Here is a 27,003-nt window from a genome sequence, read left to right on the forward strand (position 1 = left end):
AAGGGCCTGCTAGGTCTCTCTGCTTCTGCGGCCGTCTCTCATATTTCTTCATGGATTTCTTCCCAGTACATTGATTCTGCTGACTTGGAACCGGCTACGCTGCAAGAGGAGCCAGTTCGATACCACGAGGCCTGGCAGAAACTGTGCAGTGCTGAGTAAGGAGATGCGTAACCTTGCGATCCGTTGACAGAAACTGCTGACTGGGAAGGATAGCTGCTGGGGTCAGTGGGGGAGCTCCCTGTGCAGGACAAGCCCATTCGAACACCTTGTTCCAAAGACAATCTAGCCTCGCGTTTGTCTTATGGCTCGAGCAAGCTATATGCCTCAGTAGCTAGAGGAAAGAGGAGGGGAACTCTGGTCTTCCCTTGCGCAAATGGCCAGGAAGGTGGATGGGGTGGTCGAAATGACAGAGTTTTGTGAGCGAGTGAGTGACTATTCACTGTCCTGGAGACTGAGAGGAGAAGGGGAACCAAAGAGATTGAGAAGTCTAAATATGATTCTCATAAAAAAATATAGTAAATACACATTTTTTTTTGCACTGGGCGAAGGGTCAATTTAAACAAAGCCTTAAAATCTCAGTAGAAGACCCACGACTAACAAATATGCCCAACTAACAGAACGACCAATAACAAAATGACCAGATGTGTTTCGTTCCAAAAGGATCATCAGAGGTAAAGTACAGATCCACACATGCATATATAATAAATATTCATAAACCAAAAACGTTTTACAGCTGGCAGGTTGAATGAAAGTCCTTACTGCATTACACGGAGGTGCCACTAATCATCCTGAGTCTATATCAGGGGTAGTCAAACTGCGGCCCTCCAGATGTCCATGGACTTCAATTCCCAGGAGCCCCTGCCAGCGAACGCTGGCAGGGGCTCCTGGGAATTGTAGTCCATGGACATCTGGAGGGCCGCAGTTTGACTACCCCTGGTCTATATCATAGAATAATAGAGTTGGAAAATTTTTTATAAGGACCTTGGGGGGGGTGATTTAAAGGGGGAGACTCTGCAAGCAGGAGAGTATCCTACTTCCCACTGGGTTTCTCAGAGAGCGTGCACTACATCCTGCAGACAAGGGGCAGTGAGCGGCTCCATGCCATTAAGCACCCCTTCATACCCTGCTGCATCTGTGTTCCAAATCCTGGTTTCTCTCTGTTTTCTCTGCACCTGAGGACAGAGACCTGGGGGCTCTGAGGTTCTGGGTCTGCCCAACTTCTGGCTCTGCCTCCTGTGAAACAGAAATCTATTTATGGAGCTGGGTGTATCGATGTTAGAAAGGCCCCTCTGATGTTGAAATATATTTTCCGGGGATAAGGCTGAAAGATGCAGGCTTTGCTGAATGGGCCGCTTTCTCTTTCTGTAGCGGAGTCCTGGTTCCGGGTGGCTTTGGTGTTCGAGGGACGGAAGGGAAAATACAAGCCATTTCTTGGGCAAGAAAGCAGAAGAAGCCGTTCTTAGGTGAGAGAAAAAACAGTTGTTGGCCTACACAGAAACATGGATAGAAAGTGGGAGCAGAACTATTTGCTGCATACTGGAAGCATACTTGGATCATTCCTGGCAGCCTGTGAAGACGGCATCCAAAGAGGCCTATCTATGATCCAGGACTCTACTGGTGCTGATTTTTGGTGGCCTTTCCTGGGACGGGGAGCAGCATTTTGGTAATACATGGCAGAGTATCTGTTTTGCCTGCAACATTAAGATTGCTACAACTGCGCAGATTTGTTGGCCTCTCCCATTGTGTTTCTGTCCTCTGCATGTTGGCCCTCTGCAAATGATTCCTGTGAGTTTTGCCAGGAAGTTGCAAACAGGAATGGAACAAGGAAGGCCAGCTTTATTGCAAAAGCAGTTTTGCTTTATCTGTGTACCTGCATTAAATAGCTTTCTCTGCTCCCCCCACCCTCTTTGTTTCCCCTTTTCTTTAGGGGTCTGTTTGGGAATGCAGTTAGCAGTGGTGGAGTTTGCACGCAACATCCTGGGTTGGCAAGGTAAAGGCGACAACGGAAGGATATCTTGTTGGGGATTGATTGTGAAGTCCTGTCAAGTTGCAGCTGACTTACGGTGACCCTTCATGGGGTTTCAGAACAAGAGACGAACCAAGGAATTTGCTGTGGCCTTCATTTGTGTAGTAACTCCAGTCTTCCCTAGTGGTCTCCCATCCAAGTTCTACCCATGGCCAACCCTGCTTAACTTCCAAACTCAGGCTAGTGTGGGTTGTTCAGGCTGTTGAGGGCTAAGGATGCTCCTATGTCAGGGGGTTGGATCCATAGGGGTTTTCCACTAATGGTACCGTCTTCCTCCAGTGATCCCTTGGGTTAAGGAGCCTTCCACCAATGGAACATGCCTCTTCACCTAAGAGAAGCCTCCATTGTTAGCGGAGCAGAAACTTTTGGATCCAGGCCGTGATTGTAAACAGCAGGTGTTTGCTGTGGCTCTAACAGCAAGCTCCTCCACCGGGCATTTGCCTGAGACCAACAACATCCATAGATCCCCCCTCAGACATCTATGCCCTGAACCAGTCTGACCTCTCTGGGGGCCTAAGTTATCGGTCCCGCTTTATTGTTGTTGATTAAGATTCAGAACCACGGTTGGATTATTGTTGATGTTATTTTTGACTGTTAGATCGTTCCATGTATTCCCCCCCCCCCCCCCCCCACGTTATATGTAAACCACCCTGAGCCGTATGGAAGGTTGGTATAAAAATCTAATAAAATAAAAAAATAAACACTTTTGAAATGGACGTGGCTTAACCATAAAGGGGGAGCTACGCTCAGCTCATTCCCCCCCCCCCCAGCAAAGTCAAGCTACCCACAAGCAAGGCAGGAGTTTCGGTATATTCAGGAGATACCTAGATATGCCTCCCCCACAACTTTTGCAATTAGCCAAAAGAAAAAAGCTCCCTGCAAATGGCCAACTGAGTAGGTTGCTCGGATACTGTCTGACAGCAGCTGAGTCAATTTAAAGAGAGAGGGAGAAGGGCCCAATTTCTTCACCCATGGTTCTTTCTGTGCTGCCAGCTTGTTCTGTGTTCAGGTGTCTTACTGGGAACACAGCAAAATGTCTACAACTGACAGCCCCACCACCCTGTAGTGAGGGCTAAGCCTGCTTCAGGAGGCGTGGGATTCTGAGGGCAGAGGTGCTGACGGCAAAACCAGGCTGCTCAGTCTCTTAATACAGGGGTAGTCAACCTGTGGTCCTCCAGATGTCAATGGACTACAGTTCCCATGAGCCCCTGCCAGCGTTTGTTAGCAGGGGCTCATGAGAATTGTAGTCCATGAACATCTGGAGGACTACAAGTTGACTACCCCTGTAAATAGCTTGCAGTATGCTGGGAGGGGAGATTTAGGTCAGAGGGAAATCTCATCTAGTGGTACCTTTAACTTATTACATGTATATGGTCTGTCTACCGTATGTCTGATGGGTGGGGAAAGATGCCTCTTCCTGAGGATGGAGGAAATTAGGATTAAAATAGAAAACGGGTTTGCATGGCAAGTGATGCCTTGGGGACCAATGCTTAGCCTGGAGAAGAGGAGGCTGAGAGAGGACAGGGTTGCTCTCCTTAAGGTTGCTAAGAAAGGTTGTTCTTTGGGGGTTTCTGTTGGCAGCAGAGGATAGGACCCACAGTAATGGGTTTAAACTACGTATTGAACAGGACTAACTAGTTATCAGGGGAGGAAATTTCACAGTCGGAGGAGTTCAGTGGTGGAATTGGCTGCCTAAGGTGGTGGTGACCTCCCCTCACTTGTGGTCTACAAACAGCAGCTGGACAGATACTTACCAGGGAGGTTTTACACTGATCCTGCATTGAGCAGGCGGTTGGACTAGGTGCCCTATAGCAGTGGTCCCCAACCCCCGGTCCAGAGACCGGTTCGGTCCGTAGATCAGTCGGTACCGGGCCGCGGCTACTCCTCATCCTCCTCCCCAGCTGCTGCCTCGGGGGCTGCCCTGCCACTCTGCCGCTGGCTCACCTTTGGTGCTTTCCGGCAGCCGCCATGGCCGGGACACCCCCTCAGCCTGGCACTGTGCAGCTGCTGCTAGCAGTGCCCCCCAGCGGGTGGCGGGAAGTCAGGGGTGCTGGTAGGAAAGTAAGCGGAGCAGGGGCTCAGGCGGTGGTGGCGACATCCCTCGGCAAAAGACTACCCCCCCCCCCGGGCCTCAGTAAAATTGTCAAGCATTGACCGGTCCCCAGTGATAAAAAGGTTGGGGACCACTGCCCTATAGGACCCCTTACAACTCTGATTCTGTTTTCTTCTGATGTTAATGTACTCATGTCTCTTTAATGTACAGATGCCAACTCTACAGAATTTGAACCCAAGACTACACATCCAGTGGTAAGTTGATGTTATTTCTTGCAGTCCACAGCAGAGGCAAATTACAACCCGCAGCATCCAAAGGAAACCCAAAGCGAGGCAAAAACAAGTGCGGAAACGGTCCACGTCACTTTAGCAGTGTTTGCCCTCTAATTCCTTTTCAGTTACAACGTGCTTTTCTTCTCAATCTCTTCCCTCAGGTAATAGACATGCCGGAGCATAACCCTGGCCAAATGGGTGGTACCATGAGACTTGGCAAAAGGAGAACAATCTTCCAGACAAAGAATTCAGTCATGAGTATGTCATTTTCTAGACCCTGTTTCCCCCACCCACCCATCATCTCCCTTTTTGGTCACTGATGGGTTTTGCTAAAACTGGTGGCTGCATTCAGAATCTCCCTTGGAAAGTTCAGATCTCTGCTCTCGTAACCCCAAGGGCTTGCTAGGCAGACTGTCTCAAGGGTTGGAATTGCATGCCCTCATGACCGACTGAGATACTTTCTAACTGAACCGGGATTTAATGGAAGCCTATAATGATAGAAGTCGGATCAGTCTGAACCTTGAAGCTGGGATGAGGGCAATGGAATCTAATCAGGTTTCCTGTAATTGAAGAGTTGTGTTCTCTTCTTGGCTAGGAAAACTGTATGGCGACAGCGACTATATAGAAGAGAGGCACAGGCACAGGTTTGAGGTACCATCTGCCATGCTGGGATTGTCCCTTTCCCGTTCCCCATCCCCTCATTCCCTGCGAACGAGAGGGCATGTGACACCAGTTTCCTTTCCACAGGTAAATCCAGAGCTGAAGAACGTCTTTGAAGAAAAAGGGATGAAGTTTGTGGGCCAGGATGTAGAAGGAGAGCGAATGGAGGTGGTCGAGCTAGAAGGTGAGTACTCAAATTAGTATCCGGGGTAGCGGGAACCGAGGTTAGGGTAATACATTTCCTGTGACCAGCAAAACTGGCCCAGAGTAGCAATTCAGCATTTGAGTTCACCAGAGTTCTTCTTCAGCTAGATCAGTGGTTCTCAAGCTTCCTAATGCCACAACCCTTTAATCCAGTTCCACCATAATCCAATTTTATGGTGGTGACCCCCAACCATAAAATTATGCAAGGGTTCTTTCACAGAAATTAAACCGAAACTGACCAGTGGCGTGAAGATCCATTGTTCATGATTGTATATAAATTGGTTATAAATTGGTTATAAATTGGTGGGCGCCTTCAGGAGAAGCGGCAACAATGGCGGTGCCTCCCCCTGTCAAGCTGGTCCTTCCGTGACCCCTGTTAAAGGGTCGTTCAACCCTAAAGGGGTCCCGACCCCCAGGTTGAGAACCACTGATCTAGATGGTCCACAGCAAGGAAAATCAGGGAAAGGGAGAGATGTTGCCAGCATGATGGAAGAAACTTGAGTTTAAAATAGTGTTAAGAGCAAATCTTTCTCAGAGATCCGGAGCCTTTTTCCTCCCACTATGGTTGAAAGCTTCATCAAAGGCTAACTGGGACAAAGCAGCAATGGCTGATTCTCCACCCCACCCCACCCTGAATTATTAAAAAACTACTTTTGTATGTAGGGCATCTCTTTGTCCCTTGATTAATGAGTGACAAGCATTCTAGCAGTCCCCAGTGGAGAGAATTCTGGACTCTAGCTCATAGTTAGAAGCCTCTTTTCCTTACATTCCAGAAATGAGCACAGATGCCTGTCAGCGATAGACAGATGCTAGCCCCTGCTTTGTATGGAATATACACTTTGGTCTGGGTTTCCTTCAGGTGTTTGCTGATGACGGCATGTGCTGCCTTCTCTTTTAGAGCATCCATTTTTCGTTGGTGTTCAGTATCACCCAGAGTTCCTTTCCAGACCCATCAAGCCGTCTCCTCCATATTTCGGTCTGCTCCTGGCATCTGCAGGGAGACTGACGCATTACCTACAGAAAGGTTGCAGACTGTCCCCCAGGTGAGTTCAGTTAAGCTTCATTAGATCATTGTGTGACAGCTTGGCAAGTGCTTTCCATCCCATTGGTTGTGCTAATAAGAAACCGTCAGTCATGCTACATGCAGATGCTTTTAGGCTGTGCAGAATGCTTTCGTCCTGGAGCATGGAGTGCAGTATCCTACATTATGATGGCAATTCCAGATGTGTAGAAGAAGAATTGGTTTACCTAGCCCACTTTTCACTGCCCGAAGGAGTCTCAAAGCGGCTTATCATCGCCTTCTCTTACACAACAGGCACCCTGTGAGGTAGGGGAGGTTGAGAGAGCTCTAACAGGGCAGTGACTAGCCCAAGGTCACCCAGCTGGCTGCAGGTGGAGGAGCGGGGAATCAAACCCAGCTGGCCAGATGAGAAGCCACCACTCTTCGCCACGACACCAAGGAGGCTCTGTGCTAGTCCGTAGCAACAATGCCAAGCAGGGGCCTAGCGGTGCCTCGAATGAAGAGAGCGCTGACTCTTAAAACGCTCGTGCTGGAAGAAATGTTATCAGTCCATGTGGTGCAACTGGACTCTGGTCTGATATTTATTTATTATCACCGCCCCAAAACGTCAGAGTGAGGAGCAGTATGTGAAACAAATAACTATAGACATTGATAAGTGTGATAAGAAAACCGGGCCCTGGCCTGTTCCGCAAAAGCAGGCAGTAAGTTGGCCAAGTGGTTTTAGTAAGTGAGCGGGGCTAGGTGGGGCTCCTGCCCATCAGGGCTTCCGATTGGTCTGCGGAGGCCAGATGAAAATACCATTGTGTCAGCAGCACCTGCCACTGCGTTCCTGGTTTACCACTGGCCACTCTGGGTGGGGAGGTAGTTGTGAATTTCCTGCATTCTCCAGGGGGTTGGGCTAGATGACCCTGGAGGTCCCTTCCAGCTCTTATGATTCAATACCCTCCCTCTTTCTCATTCCTCTTTCCCTGTGTGTGTTTTTTTTAATTGCCGCTCTTCTCCCCTGCTCATGGGCTTCCTGTGTGTGTGTGGCTCTGCCTCCTGCAGTAGCCCATTTGTTTTTGTGCCCACCACTCTGCGAAGTGGCCCCATTGAGAATGGCTGGCTAGAGGACTGTTTTACAGAGAGCTCTGCAGAACAGCGGAGGGGTCGGGGAAATTATAATTATTTCTCATAATCGAGCATCCTGCGTTTCGGTAGAAGGTGAAAAATTCACTATTGTCTGCAAAAACAGTTTTGGTAGAAAGATGCAAGGGAAGGGTTCTTCAGACATAAGATAACTGTGATAGCTAAGTGGTTCTGTCCTCCTTGGGCCACATGGAAGTTAAGAGGAAATGAGAGGGCTAAGCAGAATAACGTGGCTCGGAAGGTGTAGAAACCATTCCGGGGTGCATCAAATGAGGATGTATGTAAGCAGGGGTAGTCAACCTGTGGTCCTCCAGATGTCAGTGGACTACAATTCCGATGAGCCCCTGCCAGCATTCGCTGGCAGGGGCTCATGGGAATTGTAGTCCACGGACATCTGGAGGACCACAGGTTGACTACCCCGGTATGTAAGCACCAAGGCCACAAGCCAAGGAACTGCCTGTTTGCACTCCCTCCTGAGTGTGAGTTCTCTCGTGGTTTATGAGCCTTAATGCCTATTCTTGATTCTTCCCCCACTCAGTCATCTTTGAGGGTTCCTGTTAACGCAGGCAGTGATGTCCCTTCCAGGGGGGCGTGGCAGGGAGGCAAGGCCAGTTTTCAGCCTTTCTGGTGCTCCTTGAGGCATGCAGATTATTTCAGGGGCTTCGCCACAGTCCAAAGGTTGGAAAAGGCTGTCTCCGTCTCACAGCTGAGAGCGTTGCTCTTGCATATCATGTCCATGTGAAGTTCTCATAGCATCAGTGGGTAAGCTGCTGCCCAGCTCCGGAGAGGCAGGCCTTCTGTTTTTGGAAGCCCGCAAACAGTCTGAAAATCCCGAAGCCTAGCAGTCGTCACCGAGTCACCAGCTTGGCCTGGCCGTGCCTTGGAAAAATGACCGCAGCCAGTCTGCCAGAGCGAGCACTGACACTGAGAAGGGTCTGCCGCAGTAAAATCATTCCTCTTTTAAAGGCCCTGCAGAACTCTGCTGCCGGAAGGAAGCCTGTTTCTCATTTGGGGAGAGTGGCTTGTAGTAACTGAACAGCCTTGCACTAGAAGTTTATTGTAGCTCTTTACGGAAGTCCCCACTGCATCTGCGAAACGGGATCGGTGGAGGCTTTTTGCTTCCATCAGAGCTTGACACGCCCTGGCTTTCATCTCCCTCCTTAGAGAGATCGGTCTGTCATCTTGCCCTGACTTCTCAGTGTCCAGCTGTCATTTTGGGTAAGATACTGCTGATGCTGTGTTTTGGAAGTCGGCCTTCTTAATGTTCTTTCTTCTGGCTCATTGGGGATCTGCTCTCTTCTGTCCTTTCGTTCCTTAAAAAAAACCCCAAAAAACTTGCCACTAGACTGTTGCTTCTCCTTGCCTTGTGTACTCTGGCTGTGTTTCGTGGAGTTCTGCTGAACCTGGAGGGTTTTCTTTACAAAATGACCTTCAAGGACCCTACAGGTCATCAAGACAGTGCCCGTGTGTGCCACGGTCATCTCCAACACCTCTCCCCGTGCTCACCAAGTGTTTTTATAAAGCAATCCGGATATACATGGGACTTTGGCCAGCAAGGTGTCTGAATAGCCATTGGAAAGTTGACTGGCTGTTCAGATTTTTAAAAGCATTGCTATGGGAGCAGCTGCCAAAACATCACCAGGGTCTTTCCCATGTGAGTGAAAATACGCTGTGGCAGCCATTTTGTGGCTGGCTCCACCTCCGGGAGCAGCTGTTTTGTGGCAGCCATTTTGTGGCTGGCTCCACCTCCTGCAGCAGCCATACTGTGGCTGCATCTACCGCACTGCAACAGAAGTTGAGAGGTGCCACAGGCTCAGAATGGTCTGGAACCCCTGCCTTATGGCTAGCCAAGCCCAGTTATGGTTCAGTGCTCCCTGTGGCAACAGGCAGAAGCCCCATGAGCACTGAGTGTAGATTTGGGTGAAGCACACAGGCAGCGAAGGGGTCATGGAAAAGGCTTGCGCCTACTACTCCATATACAAGAGGAGAGCTCTGCCCATTCCTCGGTACGTGGCCAGGGGCCGTGGCTCAGGGATGGGACCTTCTGCATGCCGAGGCTCTTAAGTTCAATGGCTGCCTCCTTCAAATGAAACTGAAGCAGGTGGTGATGTGAAAGACCTCGCCTGAGATTCTGGAGAGTCTGAGTAGCCTCTGCTAACCCTAATGGTCTGATTCTGTATCGGGCAGCTTTTTGTGTGTGGAGTTCGACGGGCAAGTTTTTTAGAGCCCGTAGTCTTTCCTTTCATTACTCTTTGTACCCCGTAATGTCCCAAGTTGCCCCTAGAATCAAAGGACTAGCAGAAGCTTGACTGCGGTCTGTTAAGACCTGCTCCCGAACTTGGGGGCTTTCACACCAAATACTTCTATCGGAAGAGAAATGCCATTTGCCTTCTGGATCTTGCCACTATGCTGGTAGCCATCAGCTCTGGCTTCTTCTTATCAGTGGAAGGGTTGACCTGGTGTCCTGAGGTTGTAGTGAGTGGAAATGAGGGCCAGTCCGCTGCAGCAATAGTGCAGTTGATCAACAGGGTTGCCACTTGGGGGTCAGGAAGCAAATGCAGATTCTGAAAATGCGGGCAGAAAATATTGTGTCAGTGCTTGGCTCTTGTGGCCCTTTCTTGCATGCCCAGGGATATGCTGATCATCCCTTTGGGGTCAGAAGTCAAAATTCCTCCAGGCCAGAATGGCCAGGAACTCTGTGTTGCTGCTGCTGCTGTTTTGGGGGAGGGGGTCATCATCTGGGGACAGAATTGAGGTCACGGTGGGCGGGTGGGTAGGTAGTTGTGAATTTCCTACATTCGGCAGGGAGTTGGGCTAGATGACCCTGTGGTCCCTTCCATCTCTACGATTCTAAGTGGAGCACAGTACTTCTGTTAAACGTGGGTTGGTAGGCCCTCTGCAGGCTTTCCTTGTGATGCATGGCCTAGCCATCTGTGCTCTGGACCATACGTCCCCAGCTTTTTTCAGCCCACGGGGACCTTTGAGATTCTGACACCACACAGTGCATGCAACCACAAAATGGCCGCCACACAAGGTTGAGCCAGCTGCAAAATGGCTGCCGCAACTTCCCCTCATTCCCACAGTGAAAATCCTGGTGCTGTGGCGGCAGCTGCTTCTACAGCGATGCTTTCAAAAACCTGTACAACCAATCAGAAGCCCAGCTTGGCAACCGCACTGCCTAGCCCCACCCCACTTTCTGAAAACACTGGACAGGCACCAGGGGAGATGTCGGGAGGCACCCACAGGAGGCGCTGTCCTCTGCACACCTCCAGACGGACTGCTGCAGCATGCCCTTGGGCTCATCTTTGTTTAGAAGCCTTCATAGGTACAAGACCCAGTCCTGATTGGCTTAAGCTACTCTGGCTGCCTGTTCATTTCTGGAAACATGTCAAAGCAGCGGTTGCCCTGAAATGGCCCAGGGACAACTAGGGGCCCCAAACCTCTCTGCCTCTCAGATGAGTCCTTGGTGAGAGCTCTGTTCACCGTTCTCCTTACCTTCACCAGGGAGGCAAGTGGCTACCAGAGGGCCTTTGGGCCCCTCCCCACAGTTGCTTGGTGCCTAGTCTGCTCAATGCCAGGCACTTGGGTGTCTGTTCAAGTGAGCCTTTTGGTTGAGGGTGGTGGCCTAGTCCAAATCCTAGTCTGGCATCCTAACCACACCACCACGCTGCCTTAATCGCTTTTAGCTGCACGGTGCAATGTTTCATGACGAACAAGTGATTTCAGAACTGTCTGCCACTTCAAAAGCCTTCGGTGCAAGGGATGTATTAATATCTATAGCAGTAGTTCTCAACCTGGGGGTTGGGACCCCTTTGGGGATCGAACGGCCCTTTCACAGGGGTCGCAGCAGGGCAAGCAGCTTGGCCGTGGGGGCGCCATCCATGCAACAGCCTTGTGGGGTAGATCGAGATAAGAGTGTTTGTCTGGAGCAGCGGCATAGTGGGACAAGAGGCAGAACTGAACTGAGAAATCTTAGGAAAAAACCAATTTATAGACAATCGTGAACACTGGATCTTCTCGCCATTGGTCAGTTTCGGTTTAATGTCTGTGAAAGAACCCTGGCATAATTTTCTGGTTGGGGGTCACCACAACATGAGGAACTGTATTAAAGGGTCGCAGCATTAGGAAGGTTGAGAACCACTGACCTATAGGAAGGTGGGGGTGTTGTAGAGAGAAATGCTTGTCTAGTGATGGGTTTGGCTGGGTGTTGCAGGCTGTGGGCGTTGGCCACGCGTGGCCTGATTGCTCAGTGACTCGAATGAACGTAACAAATGAGCCTCAGGCTGTTCCCAAGCAGTTTCAACCAACCCCCCTTCTTTTCCGCACGCAACCTGAATCCTACAGGGATACGTATAGTGACAGAAGTGGAAGCAGTTCGCCAGACTCCGAGATCACAGAACTGAAGTTCACGACAGTTAATCATGAGTGACCACCGGTAACGTTTCCTTTTTAATATTTTCGTGCTCTTCCCTCCCAGCTGTGTATTAGGGGACAACCCCCTCCCTATTATTTATCCTGGTCAGATCCCTGCATCCTTTCTGGTTTTGAAATTGCATACTCAGGATTGAACCTTGGCCTTGGTGGTTCTTGTCTCCTTTGATTTTTAATTGTGAGCTCCACGTCTGGAGTCTTGTTCCACTTAATATTTCTGGTAAGGGCTTGGAGGAGGAGTGTGTCTCATGGCTTGAGTGCCACTCAGGGCGGCTGTCCCGCCCCTAAGTGCCTCCTCCTCCAACCGTCTTGCATGTCTGTCCAGCAGCCAATCGCATTTTGTCCCCCACCCCTGACTGCCCCCTCTTCCTTCCAATTCCCTCTGAGGCTCAAAGGCTGCAGATTCCTGCTGCGTGAGAGCTGCCCCTACCAGTGAGTTTCCCTAACAGCTTCCTGCAGCCTTTCCAGGTCCTGGGGGGAGGGGGAGGCAATCTGCACAGTTCTCCCACCCCACCTCAATCTAGCGCCTGTTGTATTCCTGAATGCATTGGGCTTTGTCCCTAGTATTATATATATTGTGGGAAGCTTCACGTTTTTTGATTCTTATCAACCAGGTCTTATTGTAATATTGTAATTGTATCATTATATGTTTGCACGTATTTTATTTGACCACTGATGAAAACCCTCTGGATTCAAACGTGTTTGGACTATGGTCATACCATGTGCAACCACTGAGATCGTGCGTGCCATATTGCACAGACCGATCATTCGGTTTTAATGTTGTTTTGAGTCTTCTTTCTGTGCATTTTATTTGTATTTTAATTTTAACCTGTCTTGTTGCTCAGCCTTTGAGTTCCTGACTCGTTTTCTCAGGTTGGGCTTTCTTTCCGTTTCTGTTTTTCATCCCACCTACGAACGGGCCAAGGGGATCCTTTCGGAGAACGCTGTTTCCCTGATCGTAGCGAAATTGTTTATTTGTATTCCCGTGGGGGCTTCCACCTGATCAATAACTCCTTTTGTCTCTTGCTTCCATCAGGGTACCCTGGGCCCTTTCAGTGTGGACACTCCAGGCATTCTCTCTGCGGAAGCTGGGATGCTCTCGGTGGTTGAAGTTCCTTAAATCATGTCAATTACCATTTAATTTCGAGGAATCATGTCACACTCTTCTATTCTTTCACTCTGTTTTTGTTCCTGCTCACGTCTGGTTAAGCCTCTGAAGCTCATGCTGTGTGCCACCAAGCCTGTGAAATTTGAAATGAGGACTTCCCAAGTACGGGGTAGTTCTTGTATTTCTGAAGAGGCTTGAACTTTTCCAAGAAGACAGAGTGGCGTTTTCTGGCCATTTAGGTTGTGGGAGGCTTAAATGGTGACGTCCCTTTCCTTAGAGCAGGGTTAGTCAACCTGTGGTCCTCCAGATGTCCATGGACTACAATTCCCATGAGCCCCTGCCAGCGTTTGCTGGCAGGGGCTCATGGGAATTGTAGTCCATGGCCATCTGGAGGACCACAGGTTGACTACCCCTGCCTTAGAGGACTGGAGGATGAGAAGCTGCCCTTTGTCCCAACGTATTTTAAAGCCGAGCGATGGGTTTAGGGCTTCATTGCCACACTTTTTTCGTCCCAGGAGTCCCACTTCCTGCTTAGGAAGCCTTGGGATCATTATTCCTGAATACCTCATGTCAAGCTGCAATTATAGCATGCAAATTTGTAACTCCCCCTCTCTCCCCCCCCCATTTTTAGAAATTTGAGATCCCCCTTCCTCTTTTTTTCAAGTCTTTCCTGGACTTGAGAGATCTCCTTGCATCAAGGGGGCTATATATGTGAGAAAGTGACTTCAACAGAAGATGCCTTTGAGGCTCTCCTTGAGAGATTTGCCTTGGACACAGGATGGTCTGAGGTCCTTACTTCTGTAAGAGAGGGCCCTCCTGTTTCCCCCGTGCTGGGCCAGGGGCCTTCTTGGATGCCACACGTGTTGCTGGCTTCTTCAGTAATTTATCTGCAGTATTTGCTTTGGCTCCCCACGTACACGCAAAGGGAAGAGGTGTGGGGGCATCCAGAAACAAGGCTTTCTAATCTCTCCTTTTGCCAATGGAGTTGTAAGCAGTGTTAACCACTAAGCTATTGGGGGTTTCTTTTGCTATACAAATGTACCACAAGTCCATACCCTCATTAAAATTTGGGGAACACAGTTTGTATCACGTGTCATCTGTCATCCTTTCAGATCCTTTTGATGGCTCTTATAATTTTTTGGATGTGGAAATCTTTTATGCTGGGGGCGAACTGCAATGGAAATGGTTCCGGAATTGGCCTTGAGCCCCCATCCCCCCCCCTCGTCGCCCCATGGCCAGCCAGGCCCATCTTCCGGGGCTGAGGACGCAGGCTGCACCAGTGCCCCACACAGGCAAACCAGAATGCCCAGTGGACCCTTTCCAAGCACTTTGTAAATAAGTTGGATGTTTCCACGCTTTCACAACAATCCAATTCTCTTTGTTAGCAGTGTGGCATCTAGGAAGCCCCCAGCATGGTGCTCATGGGTGCCATGGCGCCCGTCGTGTGATTTTAGACGGTGGGGCTTTCGCCCGACAAGATTTCTAACTGGGAAATGGAAGTTTGATGGGCTGCACAGATTTTTAGAAAAGGGCACTTGGCAAGGACAGCACAAAGGATATTCCCTAAAGGAAAGCTACGGCAGCCATTTGGGGACTCCTGGGGACTCCTGGTGGACTTGGGGACTCCTGGTGTAACGTCTCTTTGTCAGATTGTCAGGGCTGGGTAAGAACTGGGGGAGGGGGACAATTTGAAAATCTTGCATCACCTGATAAAAGCCCCTCCCACCGGGGGTCAGGGTTCTCTAAGCCAGGGGTAGTCAACCTGTGGTCCTCCAGAGGTCCATGGACCACAATTCCCATGAGCCCCTGCCAGCAAATGCTGGCAGGGGCTCATTGGAATTGTAGTCCATGGACCTCTGGAGGACCACAGGTTGACTACCCCTGCTCTAAGCTGTCATGGACTCAAACAGGCTGATTTCTCCCCAACCTCCTTGCCTTTAGCTGACCCTTTGCTGCCTGTTACAGCTACTTCTTTGAGCGCACAGGCGCAGTTGGATTTCTGACATGGCTCAGCAGGGGCTGCAGCAAAATGGCAGCTGCAGGAGGAGGAGCAAGCCACAAAACTGTCACCAGAGCTTAGCTTCAGTCACACTATAAAAAGAGGTGGGTGGCTGTGTTGGTCTCCAGGAGCAGAACAAAATTCGAGTCCGAAGGCACCTGTATAAAATAAGTAACAAAACTTTGTTGGGCTTAGAGATGCCTTTGGACTCAGGCACACTGTGTATCCTTGGGCTTGGTGGCAGCTGCTGCCACAGCACTGGCCCCATCCACTTTTGAAAAAATACAGGAACAAGGGTTGGGTACACCACATTGAGAGGGGCTCTGCTTTTGAGCCTGGTATAATCCGTCTTCATCAAGCTGTCCCTTGGGGGGGAGAGGAGGATCTTTCAGAGTCTCATTTTTCTGCAAACCTTCTATGTGGAATGCCAGAGCTTGCAGCTTCTGACCTCTATGCAAAGACCTGCCGGTTTGCTATGAGACAGGGTGAAAATGCATGCTATAGAGGGTGGCCGTTGTGTGGATAGATATCCGTTGGGGAGAAATGCTGTACTACGCAGTGTAAAATTCCAATGTCACCAAGCCAGGCAAAAGTGCCTGTGAGCATACGCTGGCCTATGCCTGCACACACACTGAGTTGCATCACCCAGGGCCACCCAAACTGCTATTGCTGGTAGCAGTTCACAACCGCCTTGTTTCCTGGCTAAGCCAGGAGTTTTATTTAGGCAGCTGTATGCTTCAATTGGAGCATCACAAGATATGCAAACCTGCCTGAACTAATCCCAGTTTCCATAGGAGAGAGATTCGACCTGGCTAGCACTCCGGTAGGAGGAGAAGGGGGTAAAGAAAATAAATTCACTCAAGGATCTCCCAAATGAAAATTCTTACACTGCAGTTTTATTCCTTTGCTTCTGTGAGTCTTCTTAGATACAGCCCTCTTGTCTGCAGTGTTCTGGCAGGACAGACAATTTGGTCAACAGTTGTGATGTATAAATTCACATAGTATTAACAATTTTTGTTGGGGGGGGGATTTGTTAGACCAACCTGGGATTTCCAACAAGGCATTGTTGCTTGTTGATGTGGAACACATCTTCTGGCTTGCTTCCTGGGACGGAAATGAGTTATGGACATGACGTCTGTAGTCCCACCCCAAAGTGAGCAGGAGGAGGCAGGGAGGGAGACAGCCAGTGGAGGAGGAGGCTGGGGCGCTGTCTGTGAGGCCTTGGTTGGCTGGGGTGGAGGCTGCAAAATTTCTGGGGACTGCCCCACTGCTTTTCTTTCCAGGCCTCCTGGGATCAGGCACAGGCCGCGCAGCTTCTGGGGGCCGCCCTGTTGCTTTCCAGCCCAGAGAAGGTCAGGGCCCTCCCGGCACGAGGTAAGGGGGGAGGAATGTATGTGTGTGTTTGTTTGTATAGCTGGGGGAGGGGATCAGGGAGAAGGTTGGGAAAGGTGGGGGCGAGGGTGGATCAAAGCTTTGGAGCAAGTATGTGTTCCCCATACCTGCAAGAGACTGGGTGTCACTACTTTTATTTACCCACTGTGCAATAATCGGATGTGCAATAGCTGCGGTTTTCTGTAACCTCTGAATTTGCAACCATGGCTTTGAGCAATTGATGTTCTTCAAACTTGCTTAGCGGCAGAACAGCAGGATAGAGAAGAGGTCCTTGGTGTTAAGGGATAACGAGGAAGCCAGAAATAGACAAACAGATTTGTTACTTTAGTCGGGTCGACTTCTGCACAAGCTGTGGCGTCTGACTGAAGCTCAGGCGGTGGGACCTAAATGCAACCTGCACCGTGCTGCCACAAAAAGAGCGGAGACTGGACACTCGCTTTCTCTCGGCCTCTGTTTACCCCCAGCACATTTTGGCTGGTTTCGTCATAGTGTTCCAGTGGTTACATGAGGGCGCAGCATCGCGGGCTGGCATTCCGTTGCACCTGCTGCCGAAGCAGCACCTCCTCTTTCAGCAAAGTCTCAACCTTCTCCTCCAGCTTCTTGATCTCCTCTGTCCATTTCTGGGGATTCACAAAAGGAGAGTCATCCCCTTTCCCCCCCTTGAGAGCAGCTCAGATTATTTGCAGGTAGTGGAACTGCCTGGAAGAATCGATGGGAACTGGGCCACTTGCAAAAGAGATGGCTAATGGATCTGGGGAATTCTGGCCAGAGATGTCTCACAGGCTACTAAAACAATGTTGAATAGCAAAAACATCAGACCAGTTTCTTACCTGCCTCTCTCAAGTCCTAGTACACTACCAGGGGACAGACTAGTTAAAGAATAAGCTCTATTGATCAGACACTATGGCCATGGCTACGTGGTCCCCCAGATCAGGGGTAGTCAACCTGTGGTCCTCCAGATGGCCATGGACTACAATTCCCTGAGCCCCTGCCAGCGTTTGCTGGCAGGGGCTCATGGGAATTGTAGTCCATGAACATCTAGAGGACCACAGGTTGACTACCCATGTCCTAGGATATTTATCCCAAGAGTCGCTGTTAAAACGCTGTAACAATGTATGTGGTTCGTATATACTTTGATGCTGGTCAATGACTGTAAATATATTATCTATCCAAAGAGCCAAGTTTCCCATATGGACATATAGTGCTGTCTTGTAAACTGGCTGTCGGTCAGTCTGTTTCCCGTTTTGACCAACAGCTATGTCCGTCTCGGGCTGCCTTTCACCTCCCCTGCTCCTTTGAAGCGCCTGTGCTGGGAATTGGTTCAGACATCTTGCAAAGCAGACATTCTACCACTGAGCCAATGGCCCTTCCCCAACAGCAGCCAAGGGAAACAGTGGGCAGGGGTTTGGGATAGAGCCCCTAATTTTGTTTCTGATTGAAGAACAAACATAATTACGGAGGTGTCCATTTGAAGCTAAACTCCCCTTTGTCCAGCAATTCTCTGTGGAAGAAGAGTTACAAGTTTCTGGAATTTCTCAAAAAAATCTTGATATGAAAACCAAAGCCAGGGGGCTCCAAAATTCTTTATTTTGCTGTCAAGTTGCAGCAGAATTACTGAAACCCCATAGAGCAGGCGTAGTCAACCTGTGGTCCTCCAGATGTGCATGGACTACAATTCCCATGAGCCCCTGCCAGGATGTATTCCATGGACATCTGGAGAGATACAGTCTGGCCACCCCTGCTCATGGGAATTGTAGTCCATGAATATCTGGAGGACCACAGGTTGACTATCCCTGCCATAGAATTTCAAGGCAAGAGTTGGAGAGAGGTGGTTTGCCGTTGCCTGCCTCTGTCATGCCCCTGGACTTCCTTGCAGGTCTCCCATCCAAGTACTAAGCAGGGCTGCCCTTGCTTAGCTTCTGAAATCTGGTGAGACTGGGCTGGCCTGGGCTATATAGGTTGGGAATCACTTAAACTTACTGCTGCATAAGCTCCTTGTATCAACCCAATACACCCTATTTAGAAACACATCAGTAAGTTTTAGTAGTAAAAGAAATGTTTTTAAATAGTGTATGTGGATACATTGAACTGTCCATGGACTACAATTCCCATGAGCCCCTGCCAGCATGTAGTCCATGGACATCTGGAGAGATACAGTCTGGCCACCCCTGCTATGACATCCCCGTTAAGTTGCCTGTGATAGCACTTTGCACATACAACCTGTAAATTGCTCTCCGTTAAAGATCCTGTTCAAAGTGCTATCAAGTCACAGGCAGTTTATGGTGATGCCATAGCAGGAGTGTCTCTCCAGATATCCACCGACTACATGCTGGCAGGGGCTCATGGGAATTGTAGTCCATGGACAGCTGGAGGGCCACACTCTGGCCAATCCTACCATAGGGAAAAGACCGAGGTGGTCTTCATTGCCTGCTTGTGTGTAGCACCTCTGGATTTCCTTAGACTTCTCTCATCTGAGTATCAACCTACACCAACCCTGCTTACTTCCAAAATTGAGCCTGAGCCCTCTTTGCAGCTTCCTTCCCCTGAAAACGAGCCCGTCCGCGTTGCTTCCTGCAACTCCATGGATCGGCTGTCGAGCAAGCCACCAACCAGGTTCTGCAAAAGCCATGCCAAAAAAAAAAAAAGATTAAGAATTACCTGCCGACACCACTCTTGAATGGCGCTCCCGGAGAGAGGGCCTTGAATGCTGCCGTCCCGCCGTATGTACACTTCCCCCTGGTCCGTTTCGTAAAGAAGAGGTTCCCTGTGCTGCTTGGGAGGATGGACGGTCAGCCGGATCACTTTCAAGAAAATGCCGGTGTCTTGGTCCTTAATGACAGGGATGAAACTGAGGGCATAAGCAGCCGGGAAGATCTGAGGCTTGAAGCCCTTCAGAACGGAGTCAACGAGGAGGCGGACCCGGTCTTCGTCTTTGTGGTCGCAGCGGACGCCCAGCACCAAGCCGTTGTCTTCCACCCCCACGAGAAGACTCCCCCCTTCGCTGTTGAGGAAGGCGCACGCGTACTTCCGCACGTGATGCTTCAGGGTGCACGTCAAGTATTCGCCGCCGCCACGCTTAAATTCCACGTTTCGGGTCTCGTTGCCCATGAAGGCGCCGTAGAACAGGCGCTCCTTACCCGGGATCTCTTTCTGGACGATGGCGCTGTCGGAACGCGTGCCGCTTAGGAAGGCCGATGGCTGGTCGGTCGTTCTCCAAGCGTGCCGAGCAAGCTTTCTGAAAGAGGCAGCCTGGGTTTCGCTGGGGGGCGCCAGCTTCTTCTTCCGCCTCTCAGGCACCTGCAGCCCTCCCACACGGGATTCTGAGCTGCTCCCCACGGAGTCGGTCTGCAAGCATCACAGTGAAGCAAGGCAAATGGGTACCGAGTAACCTTACAAGGACTGCAGGGGGCTTTGCTAAGTGGCAGGCCTGCTTTGGCGCACAACGCTTGACAAGTGTCCTGGACGTAGGGAGCGCCTTATTGTAGTAGTTAAGAGCAGTGGTCTCTGATCTGGGTTTGATTCCCCGCTCCTCCTCCACATGCAGCCAGCTGGGTGACCTTGGGCTCGCAACAGCACTGATAGAGCTGTTCTCACAGAGCAGTCCTGTCAGAAGTTCTCTCCACCCCCACTACCTCACAGGGCGTCTGTTGTGAGGAAAGGAAGGGAAGGTGATCATAAGCTGCTTTGAGACTCCTTCAGGTAGAAGAAGAGGAAGAAGAGTTGGTTCTTATATGCTGCTTTTCTCTATCCGAAGGTGTTTCAAAGTGGCTTAGTCGCCTTCTCTTTCCTCTCCCCACAACAGACAGCCTGTGAGGGAGGTGAGGCTGAGAGAGCCCTGATATTACTGAAGAAGAAGAGTTGGTTCTTTTATGCTGCTTTTCCCTACCCAAAGGAGTCTCAAAGCGGCTTACAGTCCCCTTCCTTTTCCTCTCCCCACAACAACCCTGTGGGGTGGGTGAGGCTGAGAGAGCCCTGATATCACTGCTCGGTCAGAACAGCTTTATCAGGGCTGTGGAGAGCCCAAGGTCACCCAGATGGCTGCACGTGGAGAAGGAGCAAGGAATCAAATCCAGATCGCCAGATTAGAAGCCCACACTCGTAACCACTACACCAAGCTGGCGAGTGTAAAGACTAACTCTTCTTTATCTTCTCATGGTCTGTGCTGCTGAGCCTAAGTAGGTCTGCCAGGGTAAGGAGATCTCTGCCATTGTTGATTCTGGCTTCTGTGCACTGAAGGACTGGAATTAACCCAGGCACTGTATGGGATTAGTTTGCAGAGCCTTGAAGTAGGGGAGAACCGGGGAGATCGATGACCAAAGGCTTATCCAGCAGGTAACATCCTGGGGCTGCTGGAGTTCATCAGTCTTTATGTATGTAGGTGCCATCCAGTTACACCAAAATGATGGTGACCTCAGCAAGGGTCTTTCAAGGCAAGTGAAAAGCATAGGCGACTGGCCATTGCCTTGCTCTGCAGGGCCTGCCTTGGTGGTCTGGTCTCCCATCCAGATATCAATCCTGTTTATCTATCATGCTGTTTCACCTCTTCATCAGCCTATAACTCCCACTAGTTGCTTGGGTGGGAACAAAACCATTTGCAACCCCTTCCCTCAGGACACGTAAACAGAAGTCCCCCCCCTCCCCTCACACACAGGGGTAGTCAAACTGTGGCCCTCCAGATGTCCATGGACTACAATTCCCAGGAGCCCCTGCCAGGGAATTGTTGTTGTCCATGGACATCTGGAGGGCCGCAGTGTGACTACCCCTGCAACTAGAAGAAGCAAATTTCCAAGTAGGGAGAGCCAGAAGGGAACGAAGGGGCCAATGCCCTGATTGACAGGCTAGGAGCCTTCTTGGGGGTGACGGATGCTATCTTTGCCTCTCCAGCACCGTGTGTGGATATCAGAGCAGTTGGGAATTGTGCCTGTGTGTGCGTCTTACCATATGCCTGTTCACTACTTGTAACCCAACTCCTTCTGTTGTGGAAAGGGGTTGCTACTTGCACATGACACAAAGTGACACAACCTGACATCTGTTGTCTCTGTGGGCTCTGTTGTGACAGTTGCAGAGACTCAACTCCAACGCCCAAGGTGGCATTTGTTGATCAGGTACGCACGGGAGGGTTTTTTTTAATACACATATATAACAAATATAGCTACTTAGGGATGGCTGAGGTCTGCCCTTGGAGGAGTGGGCTAAACTGAATAAAATGAAGTTCAATAGGGATATATGTAAAGTTCTGCATTTAGGTAGGAAAAACCAAATACACCAATATAGGATGGGGGAGACTTTCACCACAGTTGAAGAAGGATGTAGACAAACTGAAGCGTGTCCAGAGGAGGGCAACAAAGATGGTGAGGGGTTGGGAGACCAAGACGTATGAAGAAAGGTTGGGGGAACTTGGTCAGTTTAGCCTAGAGAGGAGATGACTGAGAGGGGATCTGATAACCATCTTCAAGTATTTAAAAGGGTGCCATATGGAGGATGGAGCTTAATTGTTCTCTCTTGCCCCAGAGAGACAGACCAGAATGAATGGGATGAAAAAAAATTCTATCTAAACATCCGGAAGAAGTTCCTGACAGTTAGAGCGGTTTCTTAGTGGGACAGGCTTCCTCGGGAGGTAGAGGGTTCTCCATCTTGAGACATTTTTAAACAGAGGCTGGGGAGCCATCTGACGGAGCCTGATTCTGTGAAGGTTCAAGGGGGTGGCAGGTTACAGTAGATGAGCGATTGGGATGTGAGTGTCCTGCATAGTGCAGGGGATTGGACTAGATGACCCTTCCAACTCTATTATTCTATGAGTCTGCCCTGCAGGAAATAATTCTCCTTGTGTGTATGTGTGTGACCAAAGGACTGAAGTTGACTCTCCTTCATTGGAAGTTTTAAAAGGAAGGTTGCACAGGTGTTTACTCAGGATGCTCAAGCACAAATGGCATTGGATTGCTCAAATGCCTCATTATCAAAACTGGAAAAGCATTTGCACGATGCCTTCTGCCCCAAAGGAGACTGCTAACAGCATGGGTATACGGGAGGGGGCGGAGGGCACCAGGAATCGCTTCAGGTGTGCTGTGGGAGAGGGGGTGGAAATCAGCAAAAATGGCCACAGCCAGAATTTTCAGGTAGGACCCAAGCCAGAGTGGTTGTTCCCCTCCTGGTATCAGAAGAAGGAAGAAGAAGAGTTGGTTCTTATTTGCAGCTTTTTCTCTACCCAAAGGAGTCTCAAAGCAGTTTACTTTCCCCACAACAGACACCCTGTGAGGGTGGTGAGGCTGAGAGAGCCCTGATATTACTGAAGAAGAAGAAGAGTTGGTTCTTTTATGCTGCTTTTCCCTACCCAAAGGAGTCTCAAAGCGGCTTACGATCCCCTTCCTTTTCCTCTCCCCACAACAGACACCCTGTGAGGTGGGTGAGGCTGAGAGAGCCCTGATATCACTGCTCGGTCAGAACAGCATTATCAGGGCTGTGGTGATCCCAAGGTCACCCAGATGGCTGCACGTGGAGAAGGAGCGAGGAATCAAATCCGGATCGCCAGATTAGAAGCCCGCACTCCTAACCACTACACCAAGCTGGCGAGTGTAAAGACTAACTCTTCTTTATCTTCTCATGGTCTGTGCTGCTGAGCCTAAGTAGGTCTGCCAGGGTAAGGAGATCTCTGCCATTGTTGATTCTGGCTTCTGTGCACTGAACGACTGGAATTAACCCAGGCACTGTATGGGGTTAGTTTGCAGAGCCTTGAAGTAGGGGAGAACCGTGGATGTTACTGAAGAAGAAGAAGAGTTGGTTTTTATATGCCGCTTTTCTCTACCCGAAGGAGTCTCAAAGCAGTTTACTTTCCCCACAACAGACACCTGTGAGGGAGATGAGGCTGAGAGAGCCCTGATGTTACTGAAGAAGAAGAAGAGTTGGTTCTTATATGCTGCTTTTCCCTACCCGAAGGAGTCTCAAAGGGGCTTACATTCGCCTTTCCTTTCCTCTCCCCACAACAGACACCCTGTGGGATAGGTGAGACTGAGAGAGCCCTGGTATTAATGTTCGGTGAGAACAGTTTTATCAGTACTTTGGCAAGCCCAAAGTCACCCAGCTGGCTGCATGTGGAGGAGGATCAGGGAATCAAACCCGGCTCGCCAGATTAGAAGTCCACACTCTGAACCACTACACCAAAATTCTACACTGTCCTAATTCCCCCAGCCTTGTCCAGAACTCAGTGGGATTGGAGGGTTTTGGCTCCTGCTGGAAGATCATTGTTGCTGGTGAACAACACCAGCCGGTCAGGGCACAGCCAACTTATGGTGACCTCTAGTGTGGTTTTCAAGGCATGTATGGCTTGCCCGTCGCCTGCCCTTGCATAGGGACCCTGGATTTCCTTGGTGGTCCCTCATCCAAATACTAACCTGCTCAGCTTCTGAGATCGAATGAGACCAGACTGGTCTGAGTCAGAAGGCTGTTTGTCCTTCCAGAAGCAGAACATTCTCTTTCCTAACTCCTGAGACAGTGTGGAGGCATCTACAGGCTGGGATCATCCATGGGCAGAAAACCCAGGCTGCCACTCCGTATTGGGTCTGGGAAAATTAGCCTTACCTCTCTATCGTTGACCCCGAATGGAAATTTCTTGCAGTGTCCCACGACCAGAGTTTTGCCTTTCTTCACCAGTTCCCTGACCAGGTCTTGTTCCGATTCCGACGCGAGTAGCAACTGCTTTAGCACGAGCTCCAAACTCACTTCGGTGGGCACCTGCACAAAGGCTGAGGCCTGCCTCCGCTTCCGGACCACCTCGATGTTGTGCCGCTGGAGAGCGATGCTGGCCACGCCTAAAATGTCCTTCAGCATGCTGCAGAGAACTTCCCGTGAGTATCTGGGATTCAGATTCCCAATGTAGAGGATGATGGAGCGCGTCGGCTCGGGAGGTTGGTCTTCTTCCTTATCTGAGGTGACTTCTGACAAAACAGCCAGTTCTGGCACCTGATCTAAGTGGGGCTCTGGTAGGTCACTTTCTGTCACCTCCACAGGATCAGAGACGGTTTCCATTCTCAGACTTTAAAGCGAGACTCCAGAAGCAGTCATGTGGCTTGCTCTTACTCTTCATTGGCATGTGGCTGGCCGGTGAGTTGGTCTTGTTACGTCTACATTGATCGCCTTGCTTTGTCCTTAGTACATTATTGGAGACTCCTGGCCACTCATGTCCAGTTTCTTATTGTGGAGGAAGAAACTGGGAGCTCCCCCTGCAGGATCCGTGGCTGATAAGGCCTCGGAAGAGTATCAGAGCCTGTGAGGGAAAACAACCCACAAGAGAAACCTGAACAAAAAGATTCCGTGTGCACCATGACTCACCGTAGGAATGCATGGTCCCACTGAGGCTTTTTGCTTTGACTTAAATGGGATTCTGGCTACCTGTTCTGCCATTGCTTCCAAGGGTCTATGAAGCAGCTCTCAAGAACGGCGATGTTTGCCTGCCGCTTCTGGTGCTGTGGTTTTTCTGGACCAAGGAAGACCTAAGCTGTTCCAGAATCACAGGCTTTTTTCATCCAGCTGTTCTAGCTACAAGGCGGATTCACACAGGAGAAGACCATCCATGGCTACTCCTTAGGTCCTCCCATATATTGTGGTAGCGAATTCAAGAACTGGGCATTTCCTAAAGTTCAGAAATGGCACGGCGTAGCAACTCGGACCTGGGTTCGAGTTCCCACTTCTCCATGGAAGCTTGATGGAGAAGGTCCTAGTCCTGTTGCAAGCTCTCAGCCTAACCCAGCCTTTCTCAATTTTTGTACTGCTGAGAAACCCCTGAAACAGTCTCCAGGATTCGAGAAGTGGTACGATCGTGCAGAATAGGGTTGGGAAGCATAGTTGTGTTCACGCCCGTCTTGGTCCCCTCCCCTTCCCACCCCCTCCAGGCCCATCATTGGCCATTTTGGGAGGAGGGGCAGGTCAAAATGACCATATATAATATAACTGATGCATGTATAACAAAATGTATCTCTCTTTCTCTTTAGTTAATTAACTTGCAGCCATTTGGGAAACCCTTCCAGGTCTGTTATTAAACCCTTGTTGAGAGCCTGGCCTAACCTTCCCTCCCAAGGAGGGTGTGTGTTGTGAGGATTAAGTGAAAGGGGAAGGGGGGAGAACATGAAACACTGCTTTGAGTCCCAAGCAGGGCCACATGTGGACTATACATCAAAACTCTGAGCCTAAGAATTCCTTGCTTTGTTACTCTAAGGCAGGAGTAGTCCAACTGCGGCCCTCCAGATGCCCATGGACTACAATTCCCATGAGCCCCTGCCAGCGTTTGCTGGCAGGGGCTCATGGGAATTGTAGTCCATGGGCATCTGGAGGGCCGCAGTTGGACTACCCCTGCTCTAAGGCAAGGGAAGAAGCAGGGCGGTGACCACAACCAGCCATGGTGCTGGTGGAGGTGGACGTCTATGTAGACTAAAGCCACCAAGGCAAAGAGAAGCTCCAGGTCCATTCCTTTGCCAAGTTGCAGAGCAAGGAGAAAACCGAGTCAGGGGTGCGTGGAGGGGCTAGCAGCAGCAGACTGGCTCCAGGTTCCTAAACCTGAAACATAGCCTCCTCCAAAGCAAAAGTCCTGTTCACCTTTGTGGCTTCTGTGCAGCCCCACATGGGATCTGCACAGAAGACCACTCAATGAACAACAATTACAGTTAAGTGCAACCCTGTTTTCTGTCTCCTCACCCCACCCCTCACGCTTTCCTAGACATCCCAACTTCTCACCATGGAAGGAGCTACGGGTCACCCCAAAGTGAGCAGTTCCAGGTTGGGTGCGGACAAACCCTGTTGCCTCCAGGGAGGGCCTTCCTTGCCTTTCTGTGCCCTTTTTGGTAAGAGCTTTTAATTATGAGGTCACAGAACATCCTTGCTACAATTCTAACCTGAAGGCCGGTGATGTTGAGTTGGGGAACGAAGACCCGCTCATCCCACCTGTGACAGAGGCAGCCTCTCCTGCCCCAAATACAATCATAATGGTGACAACTGCTGTGAAGGATCAGAAGGAAACCAAGGGTATTGCTTGAATCCCAGCAAGGAGGGAGGTCTCCTGGGGGTGAGGGAGGGACAACAGCAGCCAAGCCCCTGCCAAAGATGGCCCTCACTTACATGGGCTCCCTATTGTTCGCAATCAAGGTGGAATTAGGCATGAGAGAACAGGCAAGCAGGAGAGCCCTCAATGGAGGGGCCTTGCCACAGGGGTAGAGGAGAAGCTGGGCAGTTTGGTATCTCCATTTACAAGGCAGCTCCTGAGGAAGGACCTGGCGTTCCTATAAGGAAGCCTCATGTCCAACGCAGGCCAAGCTGGCTCTGCTTACAGTATTATTATTATTATTATTATTATTATTATTATTATTATTATTATTATTATTATTATTATTTAATTTTTAGACCGCCCTTCTCCCAATAGGTCTCAAGGCGGTTTACAACATAAATAGTTAAAACACAATAAAAACCCCAATTAAAAGTTACATATAACATATAGCGGCGGTGGTCACAATTCTGATCTTAGTTCAGCCTGGTGGGGAGAATAATATTCAGAAGAGGGTGGCACCAATACAATAGATCTAACCATGATCTCGATGTTAGAGATCTCAATATTGGAGGGGATCCTCTGATGGATTAGTGGGAGAGCTGCCCTGGCCTCAACCATATGCCTGGCGGAAGAGCTCCGTCTTACAGGCCCTGCGGAAAGCTGGTAGATCCTGCAGGGC

At 50.0% G+C, this 27,003-nt stretch overlaps 2 protein-coding genes across 4 annotated transcripts in view; one reads left to right on the plus strand and one right to left on the minus strand.

Moving 5' to 3' along the window:
• CTPS1 (CTP synthase 1) overlaps window positions 1-13,982 on the plus strand; it is a 30,075-nt gene extending 16,093 nt beyond the window's left edge. Inside the window, exons 10-20 of one of the 2 annotated variants that reach the window (XM_077337127.1) lie at window positions 67-155; window positions 1,369-1,463; window positions 1,928-1,990; window positions 4,290-4,333; window positions 4,513-4,609; window positions 4,947-5,002; window positions 5,099-5,195; window positions 6,114-6,258; window positions 8,529-8,582; window positions 11,709-11,799; window positions 12,832-13,982. In XM_077337127.1, the coding sequence (XP_077193242.1) occupies window positions 67-155; window positions 1,369-1,463; window positions 1,928-1,990; window positions 4,290-4,333; window positions 4,513-4,609; window positions 4,947-5,002; window positions 5,099-5,195; window positions 6,114-6,258; window positions 8,529-8,582; window positions 11,709-11,793 (825 nt within the window). In that variant the 3' untranslated portion in view covers window positions 11,794-11,799; window positions 12,832-13,982. The remainder of the gene's footprint in view (window positions 1-66; window positions 156-1,368; window positions 1,464-1,927; window positions 1,991-4,289; window positions 4,334-4,512; window positions 4,610-4,946; window positions 5,003-5,098; window positions 5,196-6,113; window positions 6,259-8,528; window positions 8,583-11,708; window positions 11,800-12,831) is intronic. The other variant, XM_077337128.1, reaches the window with a different exon arrangement.
• A 1,788-nt stretch (window positions 13,983-15,770) lies between these two features.
• SLFNL1 (schlafen like 1) lies at window positions 15,771-26,149 on the minus strand. Of its 2 annotated transcripts, XR_013230967.1 has the most exons (6): window positions 26,018-26,149; window positions 23,870-24,554; window positions 18,953-19,639; window positions 16,402-16,914; window positions 15,946-16,006; window positions 15,771-15,853 (listed from the first exon to the last, which is right to left on the minus strand). XR_013230967.1 is itself a non-coding variant. In XM_077337129.1 (4 exons), exons 2-4 carry the CDS (start codon window positions 24,314-24,316, stop codon window positions 16,795-16,797), a joined length of 1,254 nt encoding a protein of 417 aa, XP_077193244.1. In that variant the 5' UTR covers window positions 24,317-24,554; window positions 26,018-26,149; the 3' UTR covers window positions 15,875-16,794. The 2 variants fall into 2 exon arrangements, 1 of the variants encoding a protein (XP_077193244.1); XM_077337129.1 differs by lacking the exon at window positions 15,771-15,853 and having other exon boundaries at window positions 15,875-16,914.
• Between the last annotated feature and the right edge of the window lie 854 nt (window positions 26,150-27,003).

The sequence above is a fragment of the Paroedura picta genome, chromosome 5 (assembly GCF_049243985.1).
Source record: "Paroedura picta isolate Pp20150507F chromosome 5, Ppicta_v3.0, whole genome shotgun sequence".
NCBI lineage: Eukaryota > Metazoa > Chordata > Lepidosauria > Squamata > Gekkonidae > Paroedura > Paroedura picta.

Coding starts and splice junctions, on each gene's coding strand:
- SLFNL1 (XM_077337129.1), bottom strand. CDS start 24,316: ATGGAAACCGTCTCTGATCCTGTGGAGGTGACAGAAAGTGACCTACCA. Junction 19,640..23,869: donor TCGGGGTCAACGATAGAGAG/GTAAGGCTAATT, acceptor TGATGCTTGCAG/ACCGACTCCGTGGGGAGCAG. Junction 16,915..18,952: donor TTCAAGAGTGGTGTCGGCAG/GTAATTCTTAAT, acceptor GTGAATCCCCAG/AAATGGACAGAGGAGATCAA.